General features: G+C 48.5%; 1 protein-coding gene across 1 annotated transcript; it reads left to right on the top strand.

The window, feature by feature from the left end:
• Positions 1-3,613: 3,613 nt before the first annotated feature.
• CBX1 (chromobox 1) lies at positions 3,614-20,551 on the top strand. The gene is made up of 5 exons (XM_048830320.2): positions 3,614-3,838; positions 16,354-16,529; positions 17,243-17,420; positions 18,370-18,464; positions 19,093-20,551. The coding sequence occupies exons 2-5, from the start codon at positions 16,390-16,392 to the stop codon at positions 19,235-19,237; spliced, it is 558 nt and encodes a 185-aa protein (XP_048686277.1). The 5' UTR covers positions 3,614-3,838; positions 16,354-16,389; the 3' UTR covers positions 19,238-20,551.
• The last annotated feature ends 495 nt before the right edge of the window (positions 20,552-21,046 follow it).

A 21,046-nucleotide genomic window follows, 5' to 3' on the forward strand; every position in this document is an offset into this window, starting at 1 on the left:
AGATGGGGGGGGGGGGAAGAGAGCATAGGAGAGACTAGGGTCTGGGTGTGTTGGAAGGTCCTCACCCTGAGGAAGAGGCAGAGTCTGACCTATGCACCTATTTGTGGAGGTCACCTGGTGCCCTGTATATACAACAGCCTCACAAGAGGACAAGGTGGGTGAGGTAAGATCTTTCCGTTGGACCAACATCCGCTGGTAAGAGAGACCAGCTTTGGCGCACATGGAGACAACAGCTATGTCAACGGGAAAAGCTCGCCCATCCACATAGTGCTCTCTTCACAGGGGGTTACAGTCAGGAAAGGAAACCTGAGCAGTACCTTCAAAAGACGTGCCTGGGAGCTGAAATTCATAATTTTGCTAGGGTTCAGAGTAGCAGCCGTGTTAGTCTGTATCCACAAAAAGAACAGGAGTGCTTGTGGCACCTTAGAGACTAACAAATGTGTTAAGAGCATAAGCTTTCGTGGGCTACAGCCCACTTCATCGGATGCATAGAATGGAACATATGGTAAGAAGATAGATAGATACAGATAAGTTGGAAGTTGTCATACAAACTGTGAGAGGCTAATTAGTTAAGATGAGCTATTATCAGCAGGAGAAAAAAACTTTTGTAGTGATAATCAAGATGGCCCATTTAGACAGTTGACAAGAAGGTGTGAGGATACTTAACTTTGGGAGTGGCTGGGTCATTACACATATTGAATCTATTTCCCTGTCTCTATTCAAACCCAAATATCTATTCCACCTTGTACCTTCCATTTCCCAGACCTGAAGAAGAGCACTGGGGAGCTTGAAAGCTTGTCTCTTTCACCGTCAGAAGCTATTATCTCCCCCACCTTGTCTCTCTAAAATCCTGGGACCAACATGGCTACAACAACATTGCATATCACAAGAGGACAGCAGCCCTTCAACCTTCCCCACCCCTATGTCCACCTTATAACCTCCTCCTGTTTCACCAAGTCCTTTGCCACTTAGCCGGGTGGGGCTTTTGGACACAGGAGGTGTTGCCAACTCCCATTCTTTTGTCATGATGATTCTCATGCCATTTGATGTTTTTCTGGAGTCAAGTGATTAGGTGGGAAGGGAATCTCAGCTTTCATTTAAAACAAAAGTCAATTCCTAGCCCTCCTGACTTCAGAGATAAGCTTGAAAATGTGACCTGGATGAACCCTAAAGGCTCAGGTTTCAGAGTAACAGCCCTGTTAGTCTGTATTCGCAAAAAGAAAAGGAGTACTTGTGGTACCTTAGAGACGAACCAATTTATTTAAGCATAAGCTTTCATGAGCTACAACTCACTTCATTGGATGCATGCCTTTTCTAAAGGCTCAGAAAACAAAACTACAGGGCTTAAAGTGAAGGGAACAAAAAGGAGCTCCCTCTCTTTTCCTTGACTTGGGTAAGCAGTCCTCCTGCACCTCACACATGGTTGGTGCCATGACCACTTTCTTTCCTGTTTCACAAAAAGAAAAGGAGTACTTGTGGCACCTTAGAGACTAACCAATTTATTTGAGCATGAGCTTTCGTGAGCTATAGCTCACTTCATTTGCTTTAACCAATAAAAACAATCCACTGAGAGAAGCAAAGTGTTGAAGACCGGATGCTCCAGGCATGTTTGAGTTCTCTGTAACAGGAGCCTCTAAAGCTGTAGCTCACGAAAGCTTATGCTCAAATATATTGGTTAGTCTCTAAGGTGCCACAAGTACTCCTTTTCTTTTTGCGAATACAGACTAACACGGCTGTTACTCTGAAATCTAGTGAGTCCGTATCCCTGCCACCTGACAGTGCTATTAAGCTTTGGTAAACCTGACCCATTTCACTGAGTTCTGGAAATACAGATCAGTCCCATACATGCAGGTAGGTCCCAGGCCTTTCTGGACATGCATGGTATCACCATGCCCCATTGTGTCTCTCCTACAAAGTGTATCTCAAAGATCTCTCCAGAGTTAAATAATGCAATGGCAGGGGAATACATTGGCATTGAAGCTCCTGGGGCATTTTTTGCCCAGGTAACAGTGGCTGTTGGGTGTCATAGGGTGTTGTATCAGTGTATTGTTTTCCACATTGTAAGGAGAGTGATCACTTTATTACCAGCAGGAGAGTGGAGTGGGAGGAGGTATTTTTTCATGCTTTGTGTGTATATAATAAGATCTTCTACACTTTCCACAGTATGCATCCGATGAAGTGAGCTGTAGCTCACGAAAGCTCACGCTCAAATAAATTGGTTCGTCTCTAAGGTGCCACAAGTCCTCCTTTTCTTTTTGTTTTCCACTGTTTTATAGTGAATAGTGTGTTGGGTTATGGTTGTGCTGTATTACATTGCATTGTATGGTTTTGTGGTGTATTGTCATTGTGTAACGTGCTATGCGTACTCTGCAGTACAGAAGCACTATTGTGTAGCGCAGGGTGTTGTATTACAGTGTAGCACGCTGTATTGTAGCATATTAGTCGGTGTGACATCACACGCTCAATGTGTTCTCATTATATAGAGCGTGGTGCAGTTTTACATCTTACTGACCTGTGGTGTGCTGTAGTCGTACTGGCCACCTCAAGCTTTCCAAAATCATGAGTCAGGCCCCTAAAACTCATGTGATTAGCTTTAAAACAAAAACAAAACAAAAATAAAAAATAAAAAATAAATTAATAAATGCCATGGTCCTTTTTTGTTTGCATTCTGGTTTGAGTCTTTGGGGGCTTTTTAGTATAAAGAAGGTTGGTTGAGAACTTCTATTTCCCTGTCTTGTAATACAAGAACAAGGGGGCATTCAATTAAACTAAAAGGTGGGAAATTCAAAACCAATGAAAGGAAATTCTTTTTCAACGAAGCGTGATAAAAATGTGAAACTTGTTACCACAGAAAGATACTGAGGCCAAAAATGTAACTAGATATAAAAAGAGACTGGATGTTTAAATAGGTGTCAAGGATATGCAGTGTCATAATTAATTACAATACAGTTTTTGAAGGGATATTAAACCTTATGCTTCAGCTAAATCAATCTCTAACTATTAGAGATCAGGATGAGATCTATGTAAGAGGAAGACAGTCCCATAACTGCCTGCTGGACTATTCTTACACCTTTCTCTGAAGCATCTTGTACCAGCCACTGTCAGAGACAGGATGTGGGCTAAATAGGCCTTGAGTCTGATCCACTCTGGAGATTCCTGTGTTCTTACGGGGTCATGTTTTCGCACTATTCTTCCTAACCATGAAGGTAGAAATTTCCTTTCTGAATTAAATCTGATTCTCCCCTAATCACCTGCCTCCTGGAGCTAGAGCTTTAAGAAAATCTCATGACCTCTACTAGTTAAGAGTTTGGCTTGAATCCTGAAATGTTCCTTTGAAGGTTTTTGTGGTCATTAATTTTGACCCCATGCTATTTAAAAAGGGAAGAGTTGGCAACACAGTGTGCGCTGCGGGCGGGCTCTTGTGCTGCACTGCCTCGCTCGGGTCACGTTGGTTGTGCAAGGTGAGCAAGGGGGTGTTGTAGTCCCAAGGCTTGTCCAAGCCCCGCCCCGGACTACCACACCCAGCAGGCAGCGCGGCGAAAGGTTCGCCGCAGAGCCTGCTGGGAGCTGTAGTCCACGGGGAACTTCACGTCCCATCGTGCCGCGGGAGGCGGGGGGTCGCCGCGCAGGCGCGATGCGCTCGGCGGGTACAGGGGGTTGCTGGGCTCTTTTGTTTGGCGGAGGGCGGATCGCGAGCGGCCAGGCCTGTGGCGCGGCGCCGACGGTTACGGTTCCTCGCCGACCTCCACCGCCTCAGCTCGGCCCGGCCGCCGCAGCGCGCAGCCTCCGCCCCCACGGCTCCCTTTCCCCCCGGGCATCGTTGGCGAGGCTGTGAAAAGTGAGCGGGGGGCCCCGCGGGGGGGCGGGGACGGAGCCGCGCCGCGCGGGGGGGGGGGGCTGGGTTGAGGGGAGCCGCGCGGGGGGGTTGTGCGCGCGGACGGGACGAGCTGCAGGGGCTGGGGGCGCGCGCTGGGGCTGGTGGGGGAGGGGGAGCTGCAGGAGGCGCGCGCGCGCGCGCTGGGACGGGAGCGGGGGGGGCTGGGGTGGAGATAGGGAGGGGGAGCCAGGGGGTGTGTTGAGACTGGGGGGGGGGGAAGCCAGGGGGTGTCCTGAGAGTTGTGGTGAGGGGAAACCGGGTGGGGGGGATGCAGGGGGGGTGCTAGGACTGGGAGGGGAAGGGGAAGAAGCCAGGGGAGCGCCATGAGATGGGGGGGGGGCAGTTGCAGGGGAGATTGTTGTGGAACTAGGATTAAACGAGGGTATGAAGCTGCTGGGGGGGGGGTTGGTGGGGAGCTGGATTTGGGTGGGGAGGGGGAGCTGCAGGGGGTCCTTTTGTAGCTGGGGTTGGGAGGGGGAAGGAGAGATGCGTTCGTGGTCTGCGGGGGAGCTGGGATTTGGGAGGGGGAGCTGCATGGGGAGGGTAATGGGGAATCTGGGACTTGGTGGCGGGGGAGATGCGTGGAAACATTATAGAGCTAGGATTAGATGGGGGTGTGATGAGCTTCAAGGGGAGACCATGGGGAGCTGGGATTGGCTGGGGAGGGAGAGCTACATCAGAGGTCTTTGGGGAGGTGGGGTTGTGGGGCTTGGAGGGGTGACGGGGGCGTGGCTGCACCTGGGGTCATGGGGGGGTGAGGATGTGTGCATGGGGGAAGATGGAGCGTCACAGAAGGGGGGACCCGGTCGGCAGCCTAGCGGTGGAGCTGCACCTGGGTGGGAGTTGTGTGGCTATAACGGAGCAGTAGGAGCTGTGGGAAAGGGTGTAAGATCCAGCTGCACCATGACCTCTCCAGAAGCTAGTTGTGGCAAAAGAGCTTCTACCCCAGGGAGGTCCTAGGGAATGGGGGGGAGATAGAGCTGCACCAAGGGCTGTCTGATGGGGATGGTGGATATGGAACTTTTGGGAGGACAGAACAGAGCAGTAGTGGAAATGGGTCTTGAGGAAGGGACACGTGGAGATGGAGCTGCACTGAAGAGACAGGATGAGGGCACCGATCATGAAGCTGCGTTCATAATGGGAACAATGGGGCGTGTAGAGCAGGAGCTGCACCCAAGAGGGGGACCAGGGTAAGGGGAGATGAAGCTGCACTGGGGGAGGTGAGGATGGGGCAGAGACCTGGTGTGGACCCCTGTTCATCTCGAGAGTGCCAGGGTTGGGGTGATAGTAAAACTGAAGAAGGGGAGAGAATGAAACTATGGAGTTGCACCAGGAGTATTGGGGATATTTGAACAGGAGATGCTGGAGTTGCACTAGTGTGCCTGGTGAAGAGGAAGGTGTGGATGGAGCTGCACCAGGAGTATTGGGGATATTTGAAGAGGCGATGCTGGAGTTGCACTAGTGTGCCTGGTGAAGAGGAAGGCGTGGATGGAGCTGCACCAGGGTGACCTAGGGAAGCACTGAGATTTGTGCAGAATTGGAGCTGCTCCAAAAGATCTTGTGTGAGTTAAAGGGGGGAGGAGAGACTGGAGCTGATCCGAAAACTGGAGCTTGGTGAAGCTGTACCAAGGGTGTCAGTTGGGGAGGTGAGAGCTATCCTGGGGGCCTGGAGATGGTGGAATTGTGCTGGGAGTGTTGAGGACAGTGGAGCTGCAGATGAGAGGCATGTGTCCTGTGACCACAAAATCCAGTGGGTAAGATAAAGAGACTGCTAGGTTGTTCAGGTTCTAAATGTAAGTTTTATTAATTAAAATAAAAATAGTTTTAAAAAACATAACTAACTTAGAAAGATTCTACGAATCTTGGATTTGTTTGGATTAAAGAGCCCCTGCCCAGGTTTGCAAACCAAACATCACAGCCTTGTGTTAGTGCTAGAGAGCTGTGCAGTGAAACTGACTAGAAACTGACAAGACAGTCTAGTGTTTCACTGTCCTCCCAAAATGAAATGCAAGAATAACTAGCAGAGATTGCAAGTGAATAAAGGCAGTAACCAGTCTCAGTTTTCATGTGCTAGTAACACAGGCAAAAGGAGCGTGTGTGCTGAAAAAAGATTTCTATCCCAACACTGCCTTTCTGTGTCCTGAAAGCACTAGTGTTGATTGGAAAAAGTTGAGTAAAAAGGTATATGTTTATGGGAAGGGAGGTTTGCATTGTCCTGCAGGCACTAGGCAGTTGGGAATCTTATGCCATTTTGAGCAGCATCGTCCCATGATGACTTCTTTTAGATGTCTCCACATGCTAAATCTGTCTTTACTAAAAATGAGTAATCAAGTCTGTGCCCTGCCTCTGGTAGCATTTCCCTGATTAGAGGAGAGAGTGTAAAAATACTTCTGTCTTCTCTCTGCTTCCTCCTCATGCAGATAGAACCTAGAAAGCCCAGCCACGCAGACAAGACTTTTCCTTAATCTCTTGTTCCCTTGCGCAGATTTCCGTAACTTCAGAGGTACGCTTCCCATGTGAGTTGTGAATGTAGTCATAGCTGAGAGTGACAGGCCATGCTCAGTCACTTATAGCTCTCCCAAATTCTCCATCGAGCTTTCATCTTGCTTCATCTCAGCTCAGGCTAATATTTCTGGAAAGTCTGAGTGAAAGTTTCTCAGTTGTGCTCAGGTTTGGAGGGTGGAAAACTTAATACACTTGTTCCCACTTAAAAGAAATACGCATGCTGTCTTTTCCTGGCAAATGCTGAATAAACTTGGCATGTTCATAGACCTCAAAGAGGGGTGTGATCCTAACCAAATTTGGGAAGGGGAATTGGGGGAAATATTTTAAGTTACAGAGCATCAAAGTTGCACTTAACTCTAAATTCTCTGAGTCAGTAGAGTTAGACTGAGTGTATTCAAAGGAAATAGATCTCTGGGTCCTCGTGTTATGCTGGCTTAGCCTTCTATCTTAAAGCTATTGAAGTCTTTACAAATGCATCTGACATACTAGAAGGACACTATGTAGAACTTACCTTCCTCTAAAGACCGCACATTTTGCAGCTAAAGAGGTTGATGCTCCATTCAGCACTTTTGTTTGCTTTTTCTCGGGCTTGTTTTATAATTCTCTCACTACCTGGATGCTGCTCTGCAGAAGGCCATGCAGTAACGTGTGTTCTCTGCAGTGTTGCCAGATTCTGGCTCTTACCCCTCTGTCTGCTATTCTTGTCGCAATAAAGGAGGCTTTTGTATATACTTTGTGCTGGGCCTCTTTCCTTGTTGCCTTTTACTGGAGTTTGAATTCTTTTCAAGTGGTTTAATGTGTCTTGGATTTTCCCTTTAACTGCTGACATGAAGCTCTTCTCTCTCTTTCCAATGTTCTGCTTTATCCTTTATAAAGAATTCCACCTTATTCCAAATGCTGGTGTTTAAGATGGTCCAGTGAGGGAATTGTTAGCATTTAAGTCCTTTTTGGTCTTGGGTCAGAAAATATCTTTAATGCAAAGTTGGCTGTTTTCCAGACAATAAGCAAAAGAGAACTGAAAGTGAATATTAGGAAGAACATCCTAAATGTGAGGTCTGCTTAGAGTGGAATAGCCTAGCAATCAGCCTGGTCAGATGGGACCAATTTCCCCAGAAAAATGGGGGGGGGGAATATCTTGTACTGGCCATGGGGATGGGAAAAGTGACCTGGTATCTCTTCCAACTGTAACTTTGTGTGAATGAACATCATGCTGATGAAATCTGTTTGCTTGATGACCTGGGAGATCAAAGAACCCTTAATTGGTGCATCACTCCTGACATGTAGGGGTGAAAATGGCTCAGTCTCAATGTCCATTCATTCCTCTCTGCTGAGACTGCCTATAAGGAAGCCAATTAGCACTTCTTGTATCTGGTGCTGTGGTAACTTGTTTTCTGGTGCTGTGGACACTTGTTGGTTCATTAATTTCTGTGACTGCTGACATACTCTAGGAGTCACCAAAGGCTCTGTGCCATTAAGGTCAGAATCTCATTGGAAACAGCACAGCTTCTCAACAGCACTCCTTACTTTAGAGCTGGTCTACAGTAGAAAATTAGGTTGGCATAATTGTGTTGCTCAGGGGTGTGAGAAATCCACACCCCTGGGCGGCATGGTTAAACTGACCTGAGCCCCCATGTAGACAGCACTAGGTCGATGAAAGAATTCTTCCATTCATCTAACTACCGTCCCTTGGGGAGATGGATTACCTTTGCTGATGGGAGAACATGCCACTGTAGCATTTTAAATTTAGACAAGCCCTTTGTTTGATTACTCTTTGGGTAGTGCATGCTCGGAGTTTGTACCATCACTGGGGTCTTCAGTCTCTCCTCTCTCAAACTTCAGCAGGGTCCGTCATTTTATTACAGCAAAAAACACTGATTTATTCATCTTTCAGAGTAGGAAGGACAATATATGCAGAGTGTGTAAGAACAGATTGGAACTGGAAGCTGTAGCCAGGCCATGTATCTGCCCAGAGCATCCTACTGGATGCAGGCTGTTGAGAGCAACTCTGGCAAAGCCAGATGCAGTTTCTAGCGTAGGAACTATTCCAAAAGGAACAGCCTCTCCGCATGCCACCCAGAACAGACCCTGCATGTGAATGTCAGGGTTTGCCCTTGACACAAACCTCTTTGGAGCAAAGGGAGGTAAGGGGGCCTTTAACGGGATGGAGCATTCTCTCTCTGTGTGGCACAAACTTCATCATTTGAAAGCTGAATTTTTAGGCTCTAATCTCCGTGAGTTAGTTTCAAGTTTACCAAAACCAGTCCGAGAACCACAAAGATCTAATAAATGCACGCTCTAATGTGAGAACCTACTCACTGCATGGATTTAAAAAAATAAAATCTTGCGGATAATCTGAATCCTCATAATTTGAAACAGGCAAGTATTTCTCTCCTGATAGCAGCTGGCATCAGAGGAACAGACCCAAGACAGTTCAAATCTCTAACAAGGGTACATGAGAGTCACCTTATGGCCTGGAGATTATATCCACTTACCTCTTGCTGATCAGTATGTTGTTGCTCCCTCCCTTGTTTGGTAGATGTTGGGCCTTCCTTGCAGTGCTTGTGGCTTCTCCATCAAGTCACCCCTGCCAGTCTTTTGCCCAGGAGCTGGATCACAGCAGCCTGACCTTTCCATAGTGTAGTTCTCTGCCTCCTGTGCTGTTTGCAATCTGAGGGATGTTAGAACCCATCACCATTCTCTGGTTTCTGGCTGTCCTCTTTTTTGCCCGCTGTTCTTCACTGTCTCCTTATTTCTTTTGCTCTTTCTCCCCATCCCTCCTTGTTTCAGGGTCTCTGCAGGAGCAGTCACAGTGCTCCTTGACTAACAGCACAATCCACTGGCAATCTTCTTAAACTCACACAGTCACCAGACAGCTATCTCACAGTACAGAGCCCCCTGTCTCAGTTCAAAGTGAGGCTGCACCATGGTTTGGTCTCATCTGTGCTGGTCCACAGCATGTTACATAGGGACTGTACTGTGTTATTGCAGAGTCCATGATCCAGTTGCCGTAGACAGGATCCTAGACCACAGAGCCAGCTGAATGATCTCCCTAGCTGAATATTAGATGCTTTATGAAAAACAAGCTCTGTCTCCAAGCATTAGCCACATTCTGCAGCATCTGTGACTGAAATTCATTAGACCCATGGTGAAAAACGTGGGTCCCTTGCAGAGAGAGACAGGCTCCCCGAGATCCAAACTGTATTCAAGTAGGTCAACTTCCTCATCACTGGTCATATTGGGGGTGTGACGGGTTCCGTCACAGAGATCCCCTTGGGACTGTCACCTGATGTGCTGAAATTACCTCTGAGCCGGTTTTCCCTGCCAGCTTGGGACTTCCAGAACTCTGTCTTGTTGAGCCAGACACGCTAGCCTGCTGCAACACAGACCCAGGGTCTGGTCCATGCCCCCAAAGCTGCAGACTAAACTGAAAACAGCTCAGCAGGTTACCTGCCTCCAGCACCCAGTTCCCAATGGAATCCAAACCCCAAATAAATCCATTTCACTCTGTATAAAGCTTATACAGGGCAAATTCATAAATTGTCGACCCTCTATAACACTGATAGAGAGATATGCAATGATAGAGAGAGATGTTTGCTCCCCCAGGTATTAATCACTTACTCTGGGTTTATTAATAAAACGAGTGATTTTATTAAGTATAAAAACTAGGATTTAAGTGGTTTCAAGTAATAACAGACAGAACAAAGTCACCAAGCAAAATAAAGCAAAACCACACAAGTCTAAGCCTAATATATTAAGAAACTCATTATAGGTAATAAATATCTCACCCTCAGATATTCCGATAAGCTTCTTTCACAGACTAGAGTCTTTCCTAGTCTTTTTTCTGGGCCCAATCCTTTCCTTTGGTACAGTCCTTGTTAGTTCCAGCAGACATCTCAGGTGGTAAGCACGGGTTTTCTCATGACTGGCAGCCCCCTTTGTCCTGCTACACCCCCTTTTATAGCTTTGGCATGAAGTGGGAATCTTTTGTCTCTCTGGATCCCCACCCTTCCTTCTAAATGGAAAAGTACCAGATTTAAGATGGATTCCAGTATCATGTGACATGGTCACATGTCACTGTAAGACACCCCGCACCCCCCCAGTCCTACACAGGGAGGCTTGCAGGTAAATAAACCATTTACAACCAAAAAGAAAAGGAGTACTTGTGGCACCTTAGAGACTAACTGCATTTAGCGTATGGAGTGGAAATCTATCAACTTCATGAAAATTAATTGGTTAGTCTCTAAGGTGCCACAAGTCCTCCTTTTCTTTTTGCGAACACAGACTAACAGGGCTGCTCCTCTGAAACCTGTCAGTTACAACCAATTGTCCTAGTCAATGGGAGCCATCAAGATTCTAAACCACCATCAATGGCCCACACTTTGCATAATTACAATAGGACCTCAGAGTTATTCTTCATATTTCTAGCTTCAGATACAAGAATGATACATGCATACAAATAGGAGGAATATATTCAGTGGGTTATAACCTTTGTAATGATACATTACAAGAGATCTTTTGCATAAAGTGTATTCCAGTTACATCATAATTACACTCATAAGCATAGTTCCATAAAATATATGGAGTGCACCGTCACAGGGGGCTTTCCAGAAGTGGCGGCTGTCTCCCTCCAACCTTATCAGGTGCCCTTGCTGAGGCATGGAGCCTCTTGGAGTTCTCCTTTTACCAGCAGTGTCACAGACTATTAGTCTCTAAGGTGCCACAAGTCCTCCTTTTCTTTTTGCGAATACAGACTAACACGGCTGCTACTCTGAAACCAGACTATTCATTGCCTCCCTTCCTGGCACCCCTCTGCATTTTTGCTGTAGGGGATGGAGTATTATGCTCCCGCCTGAGAATCTGCTAGAGAATTCTAGAGCCTCTGCAAGTGAAACCTGAGCCCTCGGTTTCCTGCTGCATTGCTGGCTCCTTCTGGGGGATTAGATGTTGGTGGTCGGAGTCTGTGCATTGTTGTAGTGATGTGGTGCCAAGCAGCCTGGCCTCCATCAACAGCAAGTCCACAGGCAACCCGGAGCCTTGCTGCTTTGGGTTTGCCTCTGTCTGGCATCTGATTAAAGACCCTGTCAGAGTGTATTTAAACCCAGGAGTTCAGAAGGCAGCAGCCTCATTTCTCTCTCTTGATGTGTTTTTTCTAAGGTTGCTTTTTAAAATGCCACTTCAGCTTTCCAGCCATCCCTGATGAGTGAGACACTGAATGCCCTCGGCTCCTATTGGACCCAGTCTGCGTTGGAGGGCTCAGCACCTTGCTGGGTCAGGCCTGAATACCCTGGCATTAAATCCGTGATTGAGCTACATTTAATGTGGGATCCTTAATTGGGAGGCAGGAGTGCTCATCTGGAGGAAAGTCTTGTCTCTGTTAGTCACTTGCACCTAGGACTGCTGTGGGAGAAATTGTCAGCACGCTGCCCATCTTGGGATTCTCCCCTCTTTTGTTTAATATGTTAGATGAATTTAGTTTTGACCAAAGGTGGAGACCAAAGCCCTGTGTCCACAACAGCGCCGGCATAAGCAGAGCAAGCTGCCACCACACTAGCCGGTCCTCAACCCTGATCTGCAGGAGCCACCTGTAGCGGGAGAGGATCGTATAATCTCCACAGCCAGTTCAATCTCTGATCCCACTGCTGAGGCTGTCAACAAGGGGGCTGGTTAGTGCTAGTTGGGATGGGGGGGGGGTGAAATTTGATTTGGGCAGAAGTTTTTGCACAGAGTTTATTAATCAAAAATGCGGTTTCTGGTGAGAAGTATTTGCAAGTTTGATGTAAATTCACCAAATAGTTTCAGCCACACCCTCTTTTCAGGATTTAGGCACTGTTCATAAAATATGGGCTGGGAGGGGGTGCCCTCCCATCTTTTAGCTCAGTGGTTAGGGTGCTCACTTGTAATGTGGCAAACCTGGGTTCAGTTTCCCCTTCTGCCTGATGTGGAGAAGGGATTTGAACTCTGGTCTCCCAAGTTGCAGGAGAGTGCCCTAGTTACTGGGCTGTGGGATATCCTGATGTGGATTTCTTTGTCGCCTCTTGAATCTGTTCCACTTTGTATCAACAGTCATTGGAGTAGGGGGCTTGAGTTTGGGTCTCCCACATAGTAGGTGAGTGCCCTGACCACCAAGCTGATAGTCATTCTTGCCCCGCTGTAAGTCTTTGCTCCAGTGGCTATTTAATTATTTATACAAATTTGAAAGCTTCAATAGCAGAAATTGGGGGGGGGGGGGGCGCGGCGGGAGTGTCGTCAGAATATTCCACAGCCCGGTGACTAGGGCACTCTCCTACGATGTGGGAGAGCTAAATTCAAATCTCTTCTCCACATCAGGCAGGGGGGGGGGGGGGGGGAATTAAACCTGGGTCTCTCACATCCCAGGTGGGTGCCTTAATCACTGTGCTAGATGTTAGAAGAAGGGCACCACCTCTTCCTCTGGCCATTGTGTGACTCTAGCCCTCTAAGAATCTAGCATGTGGGGGAGGGATAGCTCAGTGGTTTGAGCATTGGCCTGCTAAACCCAGGGTTGTGAGTTCAATCCTTAAGGGGGCTATTTAGGGATCTGGGGCAGAAATTGGGGATTGGTCCTGCTTTGAGCAGGGGGTTGGACTAGATGACCTCCTGAGGTCCCTTCCAACCCTGAGATTCTATGAATACACAGAACAAAGCATTTTGGGTTGAATGATGTTTGTTCGACCCAAAATGTATTTTTTTAATTCACCAACACTTTTCGCAACGTTCAGAGTGTTAGTTTACTAAGTATTTTCGGAAGTGCCAGCAAACCAAAAACTCAGTTGTTTGCCCAGCTCTACTTGTGATGTGGGACACTTAGTCACTTGAAACTACATTGAGACCCCCTGACTGGCTCCAAGGTCACTGAACAGCAATCAGAGTAATGGCTTCACCTGGTCTGGATTCCGTTGCTAATCCTGTGAACGCCCTGCTCATAAATGGCACAGGGCTTTCCGCACTAAGGCAGATTGCCACCTAGGGACAGGTGTCTGGGAATCTCCCCTGTCAGGAAATGACTGACCTCTGAGGATGTCTGAAGCCCAGACTGTGTGGAAGGGGTTTCCTGATGCCTCTGTCCAAAGCAGGGCACAAAGGGAAGGTTGCCTGTTGTGTGCAGGTCACTGGGATTTAAAGTCTGTCTTCCAGCAAAACCCAGCTCCAGCAGAAGGCCTGCGGTGCAGGCGTGGAGCACTGAGTGACAAGTGAATGGTCCAGACTTGAGCAGCTGGTGGAACTTACATGCTGAGATCAGTTTGAGAGATTCAGTCACAGGGTCCAAGACAGATAAACGTGAGTTACAGCATCTGCCAAAGGGAGAAGCCCTCAGAGGCCCTGCCTTTCCAAGCCCCTCACTGCACTTAGAGCATCTGGAAGCGACACAATAGGGAGCCCAGGCAGGGTGCCTTCTCTAGGAGAGATGACTTTTGGTGAGTCTGAATTACAGTGCCCATAATGAGATCTGTTTGGCCCATGCCTGTGCCTCCCACTTCAGAGAGTCTTGTCAATTGAAGAAGATCTCTGTGTGGCTCGAAAGCTTGTCTCTTTTGGTCCAATAAAAGATATTACGCCACCCACCTTGTGTCTCTTGTTAATTGCATGACAGCTGTGCAGCCTTGAACAATGTGGAATTGTACCCATCTCTCTCGAATGCTGGGGTTCAAAAACCATTATTTAGCTGTTAAACCATCTCCCTCAGTGCAGAGGGATGACCCACAGGCTACAAGATTCTCTTTTAATTTTCTGCTTTTCAAGCTAACCCAAACTCGCAAAATTTTTGCCAGCTGAAGTTTCTCACATGCAAGTCAAAATGGCTTCAGCTGGAAAAAATTGTCTCTTGACAGGTGACATGTCTGACCTGCTCTGTAGTCATTTGCTTGGCAAGATTCCTTTCATCGGGACTGTTCAGAAATTGTTCCCTGGCATTTAGGCTGCAAAAACTCTAGCCAGCTACACACACTGTTCTGGTTGATTAGAAAAGAACAGTTCCTGCTGGAAGCATGATCTAGCGGTTAAGATACAGGACTGGGAGTCAAGAGATCTGCATTCTCCCAGCCCTGCAACAAGATTGCTGTGACATGCAGGGCAGGTAACTTCACCTCTTTGTGCCTCTTTTCCCCGTCTGTGATGTGGGAATAATAATGCCTATCTCCCTCACACAGTATTAGTGACCAAAGACTTACTTGCTTTAGCTTTCTGACCTCCTCTCCCAACAATGCAGATCCCCAAGACCTACCTACTCCGCAGTTAATACTGGGGGCATCCACCGTGTCAGCTGGACCATGCTGCCCTGGTGTAATGCTAGAATGTGAGTGCAGCTAATAACTGGGACCAAGTATCCTTGGTGGCTCAGAATTCCACTGATTGCTCATACCAGAAATGCCTGAATTGCAGGGAGAATAGAGGCTGGGTTATCAGGGGGCTTTTCCATTCTCGGAGTCCAGATCTATGTTGGGGGAGTCTTGATGCCTGGGAATGGTGGGGAGAGGTCCCTACTGCGTGAGTTGCAGCACTGAGACCCAGTGTGACCTTGAGGTGTTTGTGGGGCTGTGGTACTCTTATGCTCCCTGTGTATCGTGTCAGTTAGGAGAGCAATTAGTTTGGCTCACTAGCAGGGTCAGACTGACGCTTGGCATGGGTGTGCCTTGCTTGCTGCAGACTTTCCTGGTGTGGAGAGGAAACAAGCCAGAGTATCTGCTCATTATTACATTCCCTTTACTGATGAGGAAACTGCATCAAAAGAACTAGCTGGAGGCCACAAAGTGAACCAGTATCTTTCCCTCCCATGCCCTCTCCACTGCTTCCTAATAGTCACTGGATTTAAACGGAGAAGCTCTTACTGAAACTACTGGTGCAGATGGGTGACACCCATATCTTGGGTAGGGGAGCTATATCCCAGGGTGTGCATGAGCTAGTCCCCTCCCTGTTTGCGTATAATAAATGAAAGGGGGGTAGTTGATTATCAGGGAATGTGGCTTGAGGTTACCTTGGAGAAGAAGCAATTCTGTTATCTGCCATGTGCCGTTCTCCTGCTACTACATTGTTTGGAGATGCTTTATGCAGCACAGAACTTTGCAAAAAGGGAGTTGAATTAGGTAGATGAAGGGAGGAAGGCTGGTCATATGAATAAGGCAAACATAAAGAACAGCCAGACTGGGTCAGACCAAAGGTCCATCTAGCCCAGTGTCCTGTCTTCCCACAGTGGCCAATGCCAGGCACTGGAGTCAAGTGACCTGGGTTCTGTTTCTGGCTCTGCCACAGACTCCCTGTGTGACCTTGGGCAAATCGCTTAGTCCCTGTGCCTCAGTTTCCCATTAATAAAATGGGGATATTTCCCTGCCTCACGGGTAGGTTTTGAAAATAAATCAAGTAATGTCAAAGTGGGGGTAGGGAATAGAAATTCCTAGATAGGAGAATAAAATGAAGCAAGATGTAGGAGGCTATTTCACAAAAAGGCAGGTTTTGGGAGTCAGCAGTGAGAATGGAGCAGGGATATCCCGAGTGTGGGCACTTTGTAAGGTGGAAAACTCAGAGCGCTATGCAGATAGGGACTGGGACACTGCTCCACACACAGGCTGGTATGGTGGCAGGTACCATGAGGTCAGGGAATTGGGTGGGGGCGGGCATGTGTTGCAGAGATCCCATAGGGCCTTGAAGGTGATGGGAAGCTTGAATTTGATAGGATAAGAGATGGAAACCGAGGGCTGGGGGGCCGGGGGGGGTATGGACTGTTCCGTGTGGAGAGGAGGCTGGATCAACATGTATCTGTTTAATAGCGTTATCCAATGGGAAGCATCTGATCTTAGATGAGCCAGATTATTCTGCTGGCCAATCTCGCTCCAACTCTCCGAGGCTTTGTACATATGTTTCTTTTTCTCTTTTAGAAGGCAGCATTAGTGTCCTGGGCTCTGCCTCCTTGTATTGCAGCTTTCCCCACCCTGACTTGTGTGTGTGTCTCCCCACTTTAGCAGCGTCGCCCTTAAGCTGAAAAACTGGCCAGCACAATGGGAAAAAAGCAGAACAAGAAGAAAGTGGAGGAGGTCTTAGAGGAAGAAGAGGAGGAATATGTGGTGGAGAAAGTCCTAGACCGGCGAGTGGTGAAAGGCAAAGTGGAGTATCTGCTGAAGTGGAAAGGCTTCTCAGAGTAAGTGGAGAGGTTGCATCCCAGTCTGTGATCCCTCCTTGTGCTGACAGTGGTTAGGGTGTCAGTCTGGGGCTTGGAAGACCCGGGTTCATTTCCCTGCTCCAGTACAGACTCCCTGTGTGACCTTGGGCAAGTCACGTAGCCTCTTTTTGCGTCAGTTCCCCATGTATAAAATGGGGATAATTGCCCTGCCCTGCTTCGTAGGGGGATGGTGATGATTAAGACATTCAACTACGGTGAGAGAGTGCCAGTCCGACTGGGGGAGCAAGAATGTCCCACTTCCTTTCTCCATGAGGAGCCTTTGGGATGGGCTGTTCACAGGCCATGGCAGTCCCCAGCCCCTCCTTCCTCTCTGATCTGGATGGTCAATCCAGTTCGGTGTACGTGGGAGGAGTAGGGGAGACATTGCCTTAAAGGATTCCCCTTCCTGTCCCTACAAAGCCAAGTCTGAACTTGTGAGTGAAGTGCATGTGGGCTGGTATAGAAATGGGTCACACCTACCCATCAGGGCAAGTCTGTGAGAGGCTTCAGCTTCTACAACTCAGCCTCCTCCCTTCCAGATCAGGGTACCCAGAACACAGCTAAGGCTGTAGACAGGGTGTAGACAGCTACGGCTCTGATAGCATCTCTGTGGCCCTGTGTCCAGGGCGTCCCTTCACTGGCCTGAGCCACAGGCTGTAGTAGTGAGAGCAAGCTGTCTCCTTTGATTTCAGCGAGGATAACACGTGGGAGCCGGAGGAGAATCTCGACTGCCCCGACCTCATTGCAGAGTTTCTCCAGTCCCAGAAAACCGCACATGAGAGTGAGAAATCGGAGGGGAGCAAACGCAAAGCTGAATCTGACACAGAGGACAGAGGGGAGGAGAGCAAACCAAAGAAGAAAAAGGAAGAGGTGAGGCAGGACTACGAGAGGAGAACCTTCCCATCCCCTATTCATGAAGACTTGTTCCTGGATTCATCACTAGTGTGTAGTAGTTAGAGCCGAGGACAGGGAGCCAGGCCCCTCGGGTTCTATTTGCAGCCCTGCTGCTGACAACCTGTGACCCGCCCCGCCACTTCCCTGCTGTAAATTGGAGATGATAATAGTCACCAACCCCACAGAGAGGCTAATTGTGTCTGTGAGGTGCTTTAAAATCCTTAGGCGAGCAAAAACATCCTTTCTCATCTCCCTGTCTCTGTTGGCGTGACGGCGGTTAGAGATCAAGCCTCCCCTTCTGAGCCAGCGGCCAGCTGATAAATCTGGGGCAGTGTTTAGGGCGAAGCTGAGGTGCCCTCCTGGAATGGTGGGCAGAGTCCACCGCCCCCCACTGACCTCAGGTCATCACTGACTACAGGGGATAAAAAAATCCACAACAGGGACAGTGGTGCAGGTTATTAGGTCAAAACAAGGGAACGAGGGGGAGCAGAGAACAGAGAACCCTGGACAGTTTCCCCTGCCCCCAAAGGGTTGGTGGACTCTGCCAGATATGGACAAGGGACCAGAAAAGGGCCCCGCTGTCCCAGACAACGCCCCCAATCTGGCTTCCTCCTCCTGGGCTGATGAATGAACATCTTGGCTGGTGCCAGGAGGAGGCTGGCAAGCAAGGTCTCAGAACTTCGTAGGACCCCAGCCTGGGAGATCAGGTCCTTTGTTCCACATCATGGGCCTCAAGGAGGTAAGCACCCCGGCTGCACCTCAGACCTGACCTGGCAGGATCCCCTCGTGGTGCTAGGAGAGTTCAGCTTTCATAGCCCATTCAGTTTTCTGCAGGCACAGGCCTGAAGCCCACCTAGTCTCAGTCTCCCGCCCTCCCTCCCGCCCCTCCGGACAGCAAGTAGAAACTTCCCTCTTTGTCTTTCAGTCAGAGAAACCACGAGGCTTTGCCCGGGGGTTTGAACCTGAGCGGATTATCGGCGCCACAGATTCCAGCGGGGAGCTCATGTTCCTGATGAAATGGTGAGTGTGTCTGTGTCAGTCACTTTCTTCACTTACTCTGTGCCAGAGAGGCAAGGAGCTGCACCTGGGGAGTCTCTGCTCGCTGGCCTGAGAAATCTCACGGTGGTGCTGCCGCCTGACTTGACCCTCGGCGCTGAGGCTAACGTGGATTTGCTGCCAACAGGTAGGACCCTTGGGATTCTGGGATTCTTAAGATCTCTGCCACAGGCACAAGCTTGGGGAGAGGAGGGTATGGCTTGATGGTGCTGGCCTCCAGTTCCGTGTCTGGAATAGAGCCACGTCGGACACTGCTTCCCCGGTCAGCTGTGCCAAACAGGGTTGGGCCACTGGGGCAGGGGGAATCGAGGTCTGTTCAGCCCCAGCTGTGGCCGGAGGTGGGAGCTACTTGTCTTGCTTGGTGTTGCGTACTGCAGATGAGATGCGGGGCCGGGGCTGCAGCTTTGACCCCTGCTCCCCACGGTCCCTTACAAACCAACAGCTGAGCCCAAGCTTACACCTGAACTTGTTTGGTGAGCTTCCTGCATCTCAGCCATTTGGAGCATTGCTTGGAAAACCCATCTGGCCGAGGCCTTCCTTACCTGCTGCCTCTTGGGTTACGCCAGTGACACCTGTTTCCAACCCCCTGTAGGAAGAACTCTGATGAGGCTGACCTGGTCCCCGCAAAGGAAGCTAACATCAAGTGCCCCCAAGTGGTCATCTCGTTCTATGAGGAGAGATTGACATGGCACTCTTACCCCTCGGAAGACGACGACAAGAAAGAGGACAAGAACTAACCCACACCTGCTCTGGCCAACCTTTGTATCAAGATCAGACTGTGGGTTGGAGCGACAGTGAGAGAATGCAGCTCTACTTAGCGGAGAGGTGGCTTGAGAAGATGCCCTTTGAAGAGGCAGTATGGTGTCTGTGCCCTGCAGCTGCCCGAGTGTTCTGTGCAGCCCCATGCCAGTGTCCAGCTTCAAACCAGCCTGACATGAGGGGGAGGGGGAGACGTGTTTCAAGGCTGTCTGTTCTGCAGCTTTCTGGAGAGGAAGTGAAAGCCCCTTCCGCTGGTGCTGGGTAGGCTGGGGAAAGGGAGAGCAGATGAATACTGCTTGTTCTTCAAAGACCATCTCAGCAACCCACAGCCTTCTTCCCAATAGTGTTAACTCTGCATTTTTACAACGTAGCATGTGTGTAGGTTTTTTTCTTTTTGCTATTACTGGTGTATCAGTTTGAGGTGGGGTGGGTCTTTTTAATGGGGTGGGGGGGAAACGGTTGACAGTGTTCCAGATCCATGACCAGAATCCTCTTTTATAAACATCTTTATTAACTTAAAACCCCAAGTATTGGTAATAGGACTAGGGGGAGGGACAATGGTATGAGACTGAAGCTGTGAATGTCCAAATCCTCAATCCCTAGAGCAATGTTACTGGGAGCGAAGGGGGGGAGGCACCGGCAAAGATGCAAGCCTGTAATTAGTAGTGTCTCCAAACAGAACTGACTTGTGCATTGTAAGTGAGAGGGTGGGGAATGGGGAGGGAATTGATAACCCCTTAAAAGCCTTCTACCCCCTTTGCGTTAAGGTGCTATTTTGTGAAATTAGGGAAATAGAAAGTTCTGATTTCTATTTGATTTTGTTTCAACCCCAATTGGATTCTGTCCAGCTGGCAGCATTGGGAACCCCTTTATTCTCTGTATGTATGTATGTATGTATGTGATAACATGTTCCTCCCTGTTTTTAATCCTATTAGTGTAATGTGAGAGGGAGGTGAAATCATTTCAAAATCCTCCCCTAACAAGTGATTTGTTTTTCAAGCCCAAACTTCAGCACTGGAGCCAGCTCTGTTGCTCTGCTGACATTTTTTTAATCAAACGGATTTATTAAAAATACTGAAATATTTAATGTCTGGAGTCATGAGCTCCTACAGGCTCCTGGCACCTCCTTGTAGGGTGATATGTATCTAGAACTGCATTGTACAAACCTTTTTTTAAAAGCATGTGTTTAGGTTTCTGTGAAAACATTGTTTAAATGTAAAGTAAGTGTTTGGATTTTAACTTCATACCAAGCTCTGTCCGTTTTTGGTCTCAATAAAATTTTAGATTTATAATCCCGATTTTTACTTTTTCTCTCTTTAACTTGCTCCCTTCTGCAGCTGTTGTTGTGTGAGTCGATCGCAAGGCGTAGAGCAGTTAATGGAGAGGAGTGAACATGTTGCTGCAGATGTCCGCTCTCAACAGGACTGGATCACTGACGCAGCAGGGGTGATAGGCCCGTGCATTTGTGAATTAGGTGGCTACAAAGGCAGGAATTTCAGAGCAGACAGCAGTCTATTTATTTTGACTTCCCATCTGAAGAGAGCAAGAGTCTTGGAGGTTAGTGTCTAGTGCAAGTTCCTGAGTCAAATCTCCTAGGGTTTGAGTAGCCCTGGTTCTGATCATCACTGGCCAGAGACTACTGGGTCTGGATGCAATTTGCACCAGTGGGACTTACCCCGGCTTGAAGTTTGTGTGTCTATAATGCCACGCGTCCACGTGCTCTTCCCCACTTAGCCAAGCGGTCAGAGGGGAACGTGCAGCACAACCGTGGAATGGGTGTTCTGAGG

The sequence above is a fragment of the Caretta caretta genome, chromosome 27, assembly GCF_965140235.1.
Source record: "Caretta caretta isolate rCarCar2 chromosome 27, rCarCar1.hap1, whole genome shotgun sequence".
Classification (NCBI taxonomy): Eukaryota; Metazoa; Chordata; order Testudines; family Cheloniidae; genus Caretta; species Caretta caretta.